The sequence below is a fragment of the Anser cygnoides genome, chromosome 7, assembly GCF_040182565.1.
Source record: "Anser cygnoides isolate HZ-2024a breed goose chromosome 7, Taihu_goose_T2T_genome, whole genome shotgun sequence".
In the NCBI taxonomy this organism is placed as follows: domain Eukaryota; kingdom Metazoa; phylum Chordata; class Aves; order Anseriformes; family Anatidae; genus Anser; species Anser cygnoides.
Genome location: NC_089879.1, coordinates 18,242,642 through 18,257,283, shown reverse-complemented (window position 1 = coordinate 18,257,283; position 14,642 = coordinate 18,242,642). Strand labels below are relative to the sequence as shown.

General features: G+C 41.1%; 1 protein-coding gene across 1 annotated transcript; it reads right to left on the bottom strand.

Annotated features, from left to right (window-relative positions):
- Positions 1–121: 121 nt before the first annotated feature.
- ACTA2 (actin alpha 2, smooth muscle) lies at positions 122–9,357 on the bottom strand. Its single transcript, XM_013194356.3, has 9 exons — positions 9,207–9,357; positions 6,607–6,778; positions 5,204–5,332; positions 4,645–4,755; positions 4,053–4,137; positions 3,798–3,959; positions 3,366–3,557; positions 2,242–2,423; positions 122–1,583 (listed from the first exon to the last, which is right to left on the bottom strand). The coding sequence occupies exons 2-9, from the start codon at positions 6,733–6,735 to the stop codon at positions 1,440–1,442; spliced, it is 1,134 nt and encodes a 377-aa protein (XP_013049810.1). The 5' UTR covers positions 6,736–6,778; positions 9,207–9,357; the 3' UTR covers positions 122–1,439.
- Between the last annotated feature and the right edge of the window lie 5,285 nt (positions 9,358–14,642).

Here is a 14,642-nt window from a genome sequence, read left to right as displayed (position 1 = left end):
CAACCCTCTAGCAGAAACTCCCATTTGAAATCTAGTTGATCCTGCAAGGGATTCCCTGGATCTGTCTAGAGCTGGATAGAAAGATCTATCTAGAGTTAGAAGGAAGAATCGTACAAAAATATTTGCTCTTACAAGAGTTTATTTAATATCTGCTCCAAGAATCTAGATGACCTATACTTTAAATAATAAGGTTAGTACAAAAATGTTTGGAACGTGCTAACAGTCAGAAGATGGACAAGATCTGAAACCCAGCAGTTACGCAGTCACAGTAAATAACAGGTGCTATTGCAGAGTTTACAGTTTGAAGATAAGGAGTAACAGGGAAGTGAGGTAAATAAACTATTGAGTTTAAGACAGGAAAAGTAGTAACAAAAATAAATAGCATCCTTTATCCTGAACTCTAATGAATACAGAGTGCAGCAAGTTCCTTAGAACTGACCTTTTCCAGGTCTGTCTCGTGATTACTTTATTCATACATATATATATATACTTGTAAGACAGTAGTAGTACTGGCTTCAACTTCTATGCATATACTTCTATTTTAATATCAATTTCAATGTATTTAAGACATAAGTGGAATCAGAAAAGTCACAGAAAAAGAAAAATTTCTGAAAACATTTTAATCTGCTCTGACTACATTATATCCCCTTACGTATCCCATCCCACCCCACCCCGTCAAAAAAAAGTTTTGAAGAGCAAGTGTATTAAGCCAGCTTAATTACCCTTTAGACCTTGCTGGAAATCAAAACAACAAAAATAGGCTATACTCATCCTGAGGACATGTAGTAGAAAAGTCACGTGTTCAATCTAATATCAGAACTTAGCTATGCTCTAAAAGAACAGGTTTTGTTTCTTTAAAGAAATCACCTGGAATTGCTGTATAAAGCATTGTACCTCTGGGCCATACAATGAGAGAACTTCTTCTAGCATGACAGCTGTGAATTAAGTGATGTGGAGAGAGAATATTTCTGGATAGAGCAGATGCAAAGCAGAATGCACATGCTCATCCTGGTATCAAACAGACACTATGCTCCTTTGGTGCTGCCCAGAGCTTGAAAAATCAAGACTAGTTTTGCTTGCAGACTAAAATGCTGAGGCTAAACATCAACAAGGTGCTGCCTGATAGTCAAGCGTTTTCTAGCACTGATACCATTGAGCAAGTGGTACTTACTACTTTTTCTATTAAGCCCAGTATAGTGTGGTAACAAATTTACGCCACAAGATGGAGCTTCACACCACCTGTAATGGTATCTCCAAAAATGCGTCTTTTTAAAATAGGAGCAGCAATCTCATTTGCATATTTAAAATTTATTCCAAAAAATACATAGTATCCAATTAATCAGTCATGATGAAGGATTTATGGAATGAAATTATAAGAATGTATTTTCCTGAATACATTCACAGTAATACGCTAAAAAGACACATAAAGATAAAGCAATTTAAAAGCATTTGCGGTGAACAATGGATGGGCCAGCTTCATCATATTCCTGTTTGCTGATCCACATCTGCTGGAAAGTAGAGAGGGAGGCAAGAATAGAACCTCCAATCCAGACGGAGTACTTACGTTCAGGAGGAGCAATGATCTGTTTAAGAAATAAAAGCATTAAACACAACTTCCAACTGTGAATTTGTTATGTAATTTGTTAAGTACTAAAGCAGTGATATTTGATATTAATGAAAACACTGTATATGTATACGTTAGTGTCATCCCTTGCTATCCCAGTTAGCCATTGCAGCAAGCCATAAAGACAACAAGTTGTTATAGAAATCTGGTAGCCGAGGAGGGCTTAGGAGAATGAGTGACCTATAGAGCACTCTTATTGGTAAACCTGACAAAATGTTTGCAAAGCAAGGAAAGGGAGATTTGAAGCAGCAGAAAGAAGATTGGCTTGTAAGAATCTCTTTCTTTTCTGAATTGTAGGCTGAGGGCAGAGCCAGTATTTCTCCTTTTTTCCCCTTTCTCTTAACCAAAAAGGGCTGAAGAAATTTGATACAGCCCCAGGAAAATTTATAATTTATGCTGTTAGGGCAGTTTGCAGAACTCAGCATGAGAAAGAAAGTCAGAGGAGAGATTTTCTTCCAGCAACCAGGGTGATTCTTATAGTTACCAAGCAATGATTATTTACTATAACATTCAGACTTGACTGAAAAAGAATTTTGTAAAGTGTTGGTGTTTTTCATTAGATTTTTGAGGATGTTGCACATGCCAGCTAAAGTAGTCTACAAGTAATAGTGCCATACCTTGATCTTCATTGTGCTGGGAGCCAGAGCAGTTATTTCCTTTTGCATCCTGTCTGCAATGCCTGGGTACATTGTAGTGCCTCCAGACAGCACGTTGTTGGCATAAAGATCCTTTCTGATGTCTATGTCACACTTCATGATGCTGTTGTAAGTGGTTTCATGAATGCCAGCAGACTCCATGCCTAGGGAAGTTACAGCAGAACACTGAAGAAGCAACTCCGTACAGGGACTTTAAATTGTTAATACAGAACGGACAACATGAACTGCAGAGTCTCTTTGGAAGACACCAGTCTTCAGGGCTACAGAAACTGGAAAGTCTTTCTGCAGCTGTTTAAATTATTTACTTTGGAGTTCCTTGAGGGTACAGCCCTCCCCTGCTGACACACACAATGCCTCCTTAAAAAGAAAGTCGGGGGTGTGGAATAGTACAGTCTCCACTAGGCTTTTGCAGAAATCTCATAAGTCCTAAGAATTCCTTATATGGTCCTGGAATCATTTGTTTTCTTCTTCTTTTTTTTTTCCTTTCTTAAACTGAGACAGCTCAGAGACAGAACAGTCAAAATATGTCCTAATACCTCTAAGTATGCAACTACTGTATCAGTTTCTGAGCTGAAATTTGCCAATTAGCAGAAACTACATTGGATTTTTATGTGACCTTGTTGCAAGCCTGCCTTCATGGCTGTTGATTTGCTCTGCAGATGTGGTGGATTCGGGATTTGGAGCAGTCTTTTGGAAAAATAAAAGTAGTGTTTTTTGGTGGTGGTGGTGGTTTTTTTAACCCCTCCCTGCAAGCACATTCAAACTACAACCCTCATGCTATTTAGAAAAATGTCTCTGCAGCCATACTTTTCATAGTAGCCAACTCCATAACATACAAAGTGGTGTGGGCCCAAAGCCAGGAATAAACATTCAGGGTTTATTTTGGGAAAGTATTTTGCTTTACTGTTTGACATAAAGTTCCTCCCACTGTATTAATAGTGCTGTTTTAAAGATTAGTTTATAATGGGCACTGGGACACACTTGTGTATACATCTAAGTGCGCTAGCAATGGGATACAATCAAAAAAAAATAGGGACTTGATATTTATGTGCAGCTTACCAAGGCCAAACAATCACTCAACCTACCAATGAAAGATGGCTGGAAGAGGGTCTCCGGGCAGCGGAAGCGTTCGTTTCCAATGGTGATCACCTGACCATCAGGAAGTTCGTAGCTTTTTTCCAGAGAGGAGGAAGAGGCAGCAGTGGCCATCTCATTTTCAAAGTCCAGGGCCACATAACACAGCTTCTCCTTGATGTCACGGACAATTTCACGCTCCGCTGTTGAGATGATTGTGTTTAGAATGGCACTCAGGAAGGGCCCAGATGTGCCAACAGGTGGTTCCCTTTCATCCTCCAACACCCTCCCTATTTATTACTCTAACCCTCTGCCAGTCTTGCTCCCCTTTCCTGTTGGATTCTTTCTTAATCAACTGCAGAACCACTGCTATCCCTTCTAAGGCCACTAGAAGCATTGCACATTAAATAACTCCCCTCCTCATTTTAGCAGCACGTTCTTACCAGTGGTCACAAAGGAATAGCCACGTTCTGTCAGGATTTTCATGAGGTAGTCAGTCAGGTCACGGCCAGCCAGGTCCAGACGCATGATGGCATGCGGCAAAGCGTAGCCTTCATAAATGGGCACATTGTGGGTGACACCGTCCCCAGAGTCGAGCACAATCCCTTTGAGAAGACAACACGCACAGTTCATTCTCAGCTGCACACCAAAATGCTTATCTATTTCATATGCCTGTGCCACCGTTCCCAGAGGCCTACCTGTGGTACGTCCAGAAGCATACAGGGACAGAACAGCTTGAATAGCTACATACATGGCTGGCACGTTGAAAGTCTCAAACATAATCTGAAATGAAATTAAAATAATCAGCTTAACAGTAGGGACCTTAGCTTAGCAATACACTGAAAGAGAGGGAAAAGACAAGATTTTCATATTTATTGATAGTTGGTAATAACAAGGAAAGAAAACACATCTAAATCCAAATGTATTTGTCCTATAAGACATTTCTCTGTATCTGACCTATATCTATTATGTATGAATACAGATACATGCACATATTAAAGACCAATTTGTGATAGGCCTAGACAAAAAAATAAAAAAATAAAAAGATGAAGGTGACATAAGCTTGAACAGACCGAGGTTTTCATATTCAGAACTGATACGTTGACTTTTTAAAGTAAATGCAATAATGTACAAATTTGACACATGGTCACACTGCACTTTCCATCTTCCATTACTAAGAGGTAAACACTACTGGAAAGTCAAGCTATTATGACTAACTGAAATGATGAATTTCACATCCTGCTGAATTCACAAACTTTGAATTATTCCATAGCTTCAGAGTGAGATTACCTGGGTCATTTTCTCTCGATTGGCTTTGGGATTCAATGGTGCTTCAGTCAGCAGAGTTGGGTGTTCTTCAGGTGCAACACGGAGTTCATTGTAGAAAGAATGGTGCCAGATCTGAGGACAATGGAAGAAGGCAAAGGAGAGAGAAATACCATCAACCAGCAGCTCAGAATCACTTTCAGACAGGTATAATGCTCCAGCATTCTGCTTACAGCATTTCAGAGATAGATGAGTAACGTTTCACATGCAATTGTTCTTATTGCCTTCATAGATATTACCAAAGTAACTTGAAAAAGAAACACACAATCCTCAGGTTAAATATATCACTGCTAGTGGTATATGACTTCTTCTAAGAACACACTAGTTAATGAAAATAAATATATTCTTACAGTAGAAGGTACAGAGCTGAATAGGCTTTATTCCAGCTTGCTGTTAACAAGCTTTTCATTAAACCACACTTGATAGCATGACACTTTCATCTCTAAAATTTACTGAGTAATCTGTAAACGTTTCATTCAAGTGGTTTTTACCAGTGATACACATCATTTCAATGCTGAAATACCTTCTCCATGTCGTCCCAGTTTGTAATGATGCCATGCTCTATGGGGTATTTCAAGGTCAGGATTCCTCTTTTGCTTTGGGCCTCGTCACCTACGTAGCTGTCTTTTTGACCCATACCAACCATCACACCCTATAAAATAACACAAATGGAGTTAGTCCCTCAAGGAGAAGTGTCACAAACACCTCTAGTAAGAACACTGGCTGATATAAATCCAGTTGTCAGTGATACTAGTAACAAAATACTTTAAGAATACTAATTATTGGAAAATTACTCATTGCTCTTTAATTTCCAAAATGAAATGTTTAGCTAGCTTAAACCTCTGGAGTTCATCTTTCCACTACAGTAAAAGCAAACAGCACTCAAGAACAATTTTTATACCATGTTAAATTATATACTCAAAAAAATAAGTACAATATTAAATTCATCAAGATGAAGTAGAACAATAGGCAATTTTTAATGTTCGTTGTTTAGGAATGACCTGCCTGTTAAAGTATAATAAAGTGGAGTTAAAGCGGAAAGCGACATTGTGCCATCTAAGGGCCAAGATGCAGCAATACAAACTTCACATTTTCCAAAGCTTAAATTTATTATGATTATTTTTTACTTTTTTTTTTAGACTAAAATATTTCCATTAGAGATATAAACCATTGAAATCTACGAGTACAGTTTACACTTTCAGGTATTTTTGTGGATCCTGTAGAAGTGGTCCTTGGACCAGAAACTGGAAACTACTCTAGATATATAGTAGTATCTATGTATTAAGTTAGAAATACGGTCAAAAGAACCAACGAACCACCAACAAACAGTACATCCTAGGATGCTTTGACTACATAATACTCTTACCCAAACTTAGTCATTACATGCTCCAAACCTTGGCTTCTCTAACAGTTGCGTCTTGGAAACACTCAAATGTAAAACCTGAAGCTAAAGAAATTCAACCCTAGGCCCATTTATGCCTACAAAGCTAAATGAATAAAGTCAGGGAGGCTGATAGGAAGCTGACTGAAATCTTCTCCTTCCTCATTTAGCTCTCCATACATCATCTATCACCAGCTTTTAAGGCAGTCAAAAATTACAGATGCTTCTCTATTGGGCTTGTTTGCTTTTAAACTATCTTTACTCATCGAGTTCTTTGGGTGATCCAAAATCAAGGGACAGGAAGAAGAGAGCATAGAAGGAAGTGAAAAAAATTAAAAGGATTCCTCTAACAAGACTAGACGCTGCTTTGACTCAGGTGGCTGCACTGCTGGACTTCTGCCTGGGAGGGAGTACTGCGTTACACTGACCTCCCAGGGCTCTGTTTGCCCCAGACACAGGAAAAGGTGGCTCTGGGTAGAGAGCTGGGGATGGGGCAGCAAAACCTTCTACAATCCAAGTGTGGAATAACTAAAGCAGTTCATCACCTGGTGCCTGGGACGACCCACGATGGAGGGGAAAACTGCTCTCGGAGCATCATCCCCAGCAAAGCCGGCTTTACAGAGCCCTGACCCATTGTCACAAACAAGGGCAGTGCTGTCCTCTTCCTCACACATCTTCTATGTCAATGTCGTCAGGACCTCCAGACAGGAAACAGCCCTATAAAAACAGCACGAAAAGAATTAGGAAAAAAATATAACAAACCTCAGAGAACCAGTCTTGAAGACAGAACTGTATGAAAGAAACCATCACACAGAAATACTATATGCACCAGACAGTATTCAAGGGATTCTGGAGGAGAATTCCAGTCCTGCTGCATGGACAGATGGATCATTACAGCTCTGGGACAGCAAATGTTTATCTAAATTTGGTCAGAGAAATCCACTGCTGGGGGGTGAGTGGGAGATAAAAAAGACTGCTGGACTGACAGCTGCAAAAACAAAGATCCCTTTGCATCAGAGTCAGCACAACATCCCCTGGTTTTCTATCGTCTTGACAAAACTGATGCATTTGGAAAGCTAACAGAGGTAAGAGCACTTTAGCCATCACCGTTCAGTCTTGGAGTTCCCAAAGACTTAGCACTTTACCTGCTAGTCATGTACCAGTGGTACATGATGCAGACATTATACAGTGATACAGACACTAACCCACTGGGTTCTAGTTACTCAGACAAAAAAAAAAAATAATCCCAACTTTAAAATGAAGTCAGGGACAGTGTGTGTTTTGAAAACTGACCATAGCATATGTTCTATCATAATTTCAAGCCAGCTAATAACATGCATTTGTAGAGTGACAGAGTAATTTATACTGGCTCCCTGTTTCAGTAAAACAGAAATTGTTTTCCTCCTCAGGCAACAGAATGATAACATGGGTAATAAAAATGCCTTGAAGGGTTTGTATTGAAGTCAGTTATAGAAACAAGCCCTGAATACCAGCACTCGCAAGAACTATTTGCCCACAATTTATTGTGTGGTAGGGAATCATCTGACTACCTGGGAGTCCGGGCTTCCATGCAGAGTTCAACAAATTGCAATGTGTTAAGTGCTAAAGGAGACAGCTGTCATCCACCAACCCAGCTGGCTCCTCACACAGTCCCTAAAACCTTCTGCCACGGGAATACTGGAAGTGGAGGACAAAGTGGCAACAGGGTCAGCGAGAGCCATGGCTGATGAGCAAGGGCGTGCACAACACCGCTCAGCCTGTACCCCAGGTGGAACACGCAGGGACAGCCTCTGCCCGTCCTTCACTTCAGATCCTCTGCACCGTTCCAGCCACGAGACATGGCTGTAGTGCTGCTTCTGTAGGATGCATGGGTGTAGAAGAAGAAAAGGACAGGGAAATCCCAACTTGACGTGCTCCAGACATTTTATCATTATTCCCAAGAAAGAAAAGTAGGTTGCATTTTTTGCATTTATTAAATTTACTCTTGGGAAAACAGGCTCTTTATATTGAAGCATTTACTCAATGGGGCACAATTGTTACCTAACGTGAATGAACAGAGTGGTTTAGACAAACCATTTCCTAATTAGGAAGCAGGCTTTTCAACCGTCTGTTTTTGGAACAGAGCTAGAGGTCAGGGGGTTTGCTCAAACCAATGCAGGGAATGCAATGCCAAAAATCACTTGGGGGAGGGGAAAGAAGGGGGCAGGAAAGGCTACATTTCTGAGCTCAGTGGACTCTAAATGAAAACCATATTTAGTAATAAAGCACAAAAAGTTGAAAAATCAAAGCTGAATCATTCAGCCAGGATTCTCTGCTGCCAAGCAGTGCGTTACAGCTCAGGATTGCCGTGGCATGCAGTAGTAAAACCCTACAGCAGCAAATGTCACTCAGCACCGTGACATAAAGCATGGGAATAAAGGAAAATACTCTCCTGAGCAATTAACACTGTATTTAGCCTCTTACTTCTACCTGCTTTACATTTAAAGATAACCAATCACTTCACCAGTCTCCACAGCATGCTATTAAGAGAGCTCCAGCCTCACAAGGAACACTGTGTGTAACCTGTTCCTTCATGTTTGGCATTTAGCAGAGCATTAGTTTCACATACAAAGAGACAGGGACATACACACACATGCATCCTCATTGCATCCTTTTAGATACTGATATTTTGCATGCTTCCAACTCTTCTTACAGTCTCAGCTCTCCAAACCACTTGTGTCACCCTAAGCTGAATTAAGAGCACTGAGGCAAACCTGCTGAGAAACCCTACTACACAGTGGGCAAATTCACGCCCTCAGGAACTCTGTTGTGTCCAACACTAACAGCCCAGGGGCACAGGTTCACTGAAATACAAACACAACTATCATTCCAGCTGCACCACTACATAGCCTGTGCCTTTATACAGTTTCTGGAGCATTAGTGGAATCAGCAAAATCATCAGGTTTACTTCCCTTTCAGAAGTGCCATAAAATGAAGACAACTCAGTGTAGATACTACAAGCATTTTATCAATTCAGTTCTACTAAGTAACGCGTAAGCAAACTGCAGTACAGCAGTACATCCTCCTGAATCACTTCCATCTGACATTACTTAATTAAAGTCCTCCACAAAACCGTAAATCACACTATTGGTTCAGTGCCACTTACCCTGACAGTGCTTGGCTGGGGATAGCGGCCCTGGGATGGTGCTCTGTGTATCTGAAAGCACAGAGATTATATAGCCCCTTCAGCTCTTCTCCTCCCACCAGCCTCCCAAACAAGGAGCAGAGACAGACGGAGACAGAGCCGAAGTCTCTAACAAAACCATATAGGGACCTTATTACAAAAACCTCTAATCTGGGTGGCCACAGGCCCTGGGTCTCTTCCACTGCATTCCAATGTAGAGCTCATGAAACAGGAGGAGGCTTTCAGCTGTGTAAGATAAACACTTTAAAACTTCAGGAGAGTGGCTAACACAGTGAGACAAAGCGTGTCCATGACAGGCACCCTCTGGCAGGAAGAGCACGTGTTCAGACAAAAGAGGTCCAGGCCTCGACAGGAACATCCAAGAGGCAGAATAAAAATCTGGAAGAGCAGTCATTTATAACAGGGAAGGTGTTTATAAGAAGACACTTCACTTTCATTAAAGATTTTGACAAAACCAATGAGAATATTTCCAGCAAGCTGCTGAATTTTGCTACAAATTCTCCTTAAAAGCTTAGCATTTTGCCTGCATGCTAAATGTTGCCCATACACTTAGAGGTACTGAAAACAAGTACCTGCTGTTGTGTAGGGTTCACAGCAGTCTTTGAAGGTTGTGTAAATGTTCTGTTGAAAGACTATGATCGGCTTGTGATGGGTGAGAATCAATTTTCTTTCTCTGTCAGCTTATCTTCAAAGTCCTAGGAACTGTGGGCCAACTTCATCCTGGTGTTACTCCAGTGATGGCCACAAGTCTGGACAGCTGCAAACTCACATCTCAAAATGCTTATAATGAAGTTGTTGAATTGTATAACCTCCAGCTAGCTTTGCCGCTGAACATATTTTTAGCGACTAAAGCAAGGGTTCTCACTGTACAAGTTATTTTCAGAGCACAACAGGATTTTTACAGCTGCAGCCAGCTGGTCTCTAGACAGGCTGACTTTCGTGGAGCAGCCCTTTCATAGTCAATAATATGCAGTCATTAAATTACAGAATTCAGCATCTCTAAACTCCATCACTAGACAATTACAAACACAACTGGTCTATGCACACGAGCCAAGAAAGACGTGAGAATCCAAGAGAGATCCTTGCTTTGTGAGTCTTGTTACAAAAGGGAGCAGCATCATGTGTTTGCTTACAGAGTGCTGCCTAATTGAGTAGTCTTAATGCCAGAGATCCCCCCTACAACCACAGAGGGAGTTTGTCCGGTGCAGAAGTCTGAGGATTAGGCAACATGTAAAGATAGCAGTCAGGAAGAATTATGGATTGAAAACCAAAAGGAATTTAACTTTTAAGGAAAGGAACTTTTAAGGAATGTAATTGCTTTGAGGGTCAGAAACAGAAGCTAACAAGTGTTGGATCATGAGCCATGCAAAAGCTATTTGTAATTTCCACTTCTAGCATTTGGGCAAAAGATAAGAGATATTTGAAAAAATAACCAAAAAATAAAAAAGTCCCACAAACTACCAAGGTAAGCCATCCACAACAGAGGTTATAAGCAGATACTTACTGGCACATCTCCAACTGACCCTCAAAGAACAGCTGAAAAGAAATACTTTCTTTTCAAACACTCAAAGACATAGCTGACAGAAATAATGTACCTTTCATAGAACCATAAGAGGTCAGCAAAATCAGGTCAATGGAAAGGAGAATTTCACACAGCAAAACCCTTCACAGCAGCATCGTGTCTGATTTTGATAAAAGCACCAATTACCCCCTAGACTGGAGAAAGCATAGTCCAAGGTTTTCAGAAGCATAAGCTATTGCTACTCCTTGGAAATATCTAGACTGGGACAAAGATCCAGAAGAACTGAAACTCATCACCTGAATGAAGAAAGGTTCATTCACCAAAAAAAATCTTACTGATGATGCTCTAGTGGATACAGCACTTATGAGATTTCAAAGCCAAGTAAACACCCCTTCAATAGGGCTGCCAAGCAATTCACACAGCACCCCAGCATAGCTAGAAATACAGGCAACAGTTTTCTATGAGACCTCCATGGATATCATAGGGGGCAGTGTCTAGCAGATACCACAGACAGCTTCTTCTCTCTGTTAAACATCATAGTCCCAGAAACTTAGCTTGGTGCATACCCTGGTACTGGCAGTGGCAATGGCTGCAATGAGGAGTGGTTATATGGGTGGGGAGCGCGCATCATTTTGAAATGCCTTGCATGTCATAGGCATCAAAGTTTGGGGAATCCCAGCTTTCAGGGTGTTTGTGAAGGACACAGCAGACACAGGTTCTCTCGGAAGAGGCAGTTGTTGATATGACAAGAAGGAAGACATGCAGGTGTTTGGAGGGATCTACCATACGCAGGATATCTGCTAGAGATAGGATTGTGCAGACTGGAAGGGGTAAGTAAGCCCAGAGACTGACTTAGCAGTAGTGGTGGGTACACAGGAACAGCACAGCAAAGCTCTAAAGATGCTGCACAGCCATGCCTTCAGCACACAATTGCGAGTCAGTGCTCAGCAGGCAGCTTGTCTCTAGGGTGTTACGCTATGGAAGGTCCCGGGGCAGGAAGGAAGGAAGGCAAACAGGTGAACTATGCAAGGAAATGAGGTCAGTCCATCTTGAAAGGCATTACAGAAAATAAGTATTTCTTTTGAGTGATTCCATTACTCAAGATACGATCATATAGATATTGCTAAATAAAAACACATGGGAAAAAATAACATTAGTAGTTTATGTCTTTCTTCTCAGCAACATAGGTTACTGCAAGAGTGGTGAGATAAAGGGGAGGAATGTACATGGCATGAGACTGGGATAAGAACATAAAGAGAATGGAACAGAACAAGTCTTCTGACAACCAAACCTAAATGCTGAGGAACAAATCTCTGAACCTTTCTCTATGGCTACAGACACACACCAGCTTAGCCCAAAAATGCAACTATTTTCATAAGACAAAAAACAAAATACCATTCTTGAAAGGAGCTTAATTTCCCCTCTGGAGGCCACTTCCTTCTGCCTACCTTTCAGTACTTACCCTGCTCATTTGTATGGAAACCACCACAGTGCCATTTGCCCAGGGTGTGTACACCCCAAGGTTGTAGCTCTTTCATTGCACCCATAACCAAAACGTGTATGTTTTCTCTTTGAGTTCCCCCAAGATCTTGCCACTTATCCACTCAAATGTTTGCCCTTTTGCAGCCTACATCACATGAGCATGTCCAGCGTATGATCAGAGAAAGAAAAACAACTGGGAAAAGTAATTCTGCTTCTTTCTTTCAAACACTTTCCCCTGTTCTCTTTACAGTGATACTAGCAAGTTCCCACGTACATTGGGAGCTTCCTCAGTGACTTCAAGCATCTTTCAAGGTACCAATGGAAACTCAGAGCTACATGTTTCTTAAGTCAAGCTCTTCATTTTTCAGTAACTTATACAAATTGTTGTATGAACAGAAAATGTACTTGAGACTCCATACCAGCAGGAGCTGTATAGCTACCACGCCTAGGAAACAGGCTACGGCTGTCCTGAAGAATGCAGGCTCTGAGGCCACGCACTAGCTTGTAGATGTCATACTTTTTTGGTAAAGGAGGACAGAAGTTGCAGTCTTATCCCAACTGCTATAGAAAACTGGGAATAAAGTAACCCCTTTACTCATAACATTACAAGCCATTACTTTATAAGGGAAAACAACTTCTCAGATGTGCATGGAGACCTTCCTGCTTAGATCTAATTGGCTGCTTAGGAATGAGGCTCTGCTAAATATGTCTCTGGCTCCCTTTTATTTGGCGATTCCTTTCATCTTCTCAGCATTAGCAGAATCTCTAAATGTTTTGGTTTGTCTGGCTTCAGGCCCTCTCCTCTACTTCATTGATAGGCTTTACACTTCTCCCCCTCCCCCTGCCCTTTTGAGAAAGGCAGGAATAAATAAACTTTAGGGAGCAGAAAGTCCTTCAAATAACCTGATTCATTGCGGCTGTCATGCAGTGTGCATCTGTAAAGTGTCAGATCAACCATAAGCTGTCAGACGTATAGACTAGCTTGCTCTATCATTGCCAGGCTCTATCGTCTTAAGACAAAATGTCTCTAATCATTCTCAAGACAGCTACTCAAATGCAGGAGTTTTCAACCTGCAAAGTTTGGAAAATAGTTTTGCCAGTGCTGTTCAAGAGCCAAAGGATACACTGTTTGCCTTCTGGGTGGGGTGATGAAGCATTTTAATTCACAACCTTCATTCATCCTCTTAACAAGGCATCTTTCTCTGGGATAACGTTAGGTAAAGTTTCCCCTCATTCAAAATCAAAGGAACATACTCAAAGTAAAAATGAGCTAATGGTTCCCTCCTCCACCTTCTTTGATAAATAAATAGAACATAAGAATAAGCCCTGCTGGATCGGGCTGATATCCATCTAGCCCAGTATCCTGTCTCTGAGATTTCCTGATAGCAGAAGCTTAGGATAGAAAGGGGATTTCTACAGCAACAATTTTCTTCTTTACCCTTCCAGCCTGCTTATGTGCAGCATAAGAATGTCTTGAGACAGGAGTTTGTACCTATATCTTCATGTGTAATAGATGCAGACAATTTTTCTCCATAAATTTGCCTAATTTAAACACATAGTTTTGGTGATAGGTTGTCCTCCATGATTTTCTGTGGAAATAAGCTCTACATTTCATCTGCAAGTCACCATCCATAACTCACACTCCAGCTGGTGTGGACATGCCTCATATTAGAAAGAAAACATCAAATATATCAGAAGCACAATCCAAGTAACAGTCTTTATACCAAGAGCTGCAAATCCACCAGAGATCCTGGATAAGTACTCAGGCTACTAGCCAAGGCTGAGCTTGGCCCTGCTGTGTGTTAAGGCAGCTGCTGCTCAGTAGCTAGTTCACAGTTCATGAAGAGTTATCTGCTCTAACTGACATTGTATACGAGGCTACATGATAATGTTATGCTGGCAAGTTTCCTAAGAGCTATGAGAGAATGGATTCCCCCAGACTGTTAATCAGAACCACTCTGGTAATATGCTATCTAAATTTGTCCAAATGCAAAGGAAATTTTCTTTCTCTATTACTGTGAAAAACAACCACTATAAGGAACACAGACCTGAAGAGCGTGTGTATGGGGGCTGGCAGAAGACAGGGGTTCTTCCTCCACTCTTCCTTTCACAATGACTTCCGAGCTTCCTAATCAATGTATTCCCACACTGGCAGCAATAAGGAGACCAAGTCTTTTGGAAAGGGCAGTGTTGAAGAGAAGCTCCATAATTATCTTGCCAAAATTAGAAAAGTTTCAAGATGAGCTTGCACATTACGAGAAACCAGCTAGTTCCCATCAAAGACATATGCTGGAAGCAGGTTTCATGAGGCTATTACTTACTCATTGCACACCTAGTCATATCACAGTTTCACAAGCTTCAGTGCCTGTATCAGCTGGTCAAGCTGACCCTCC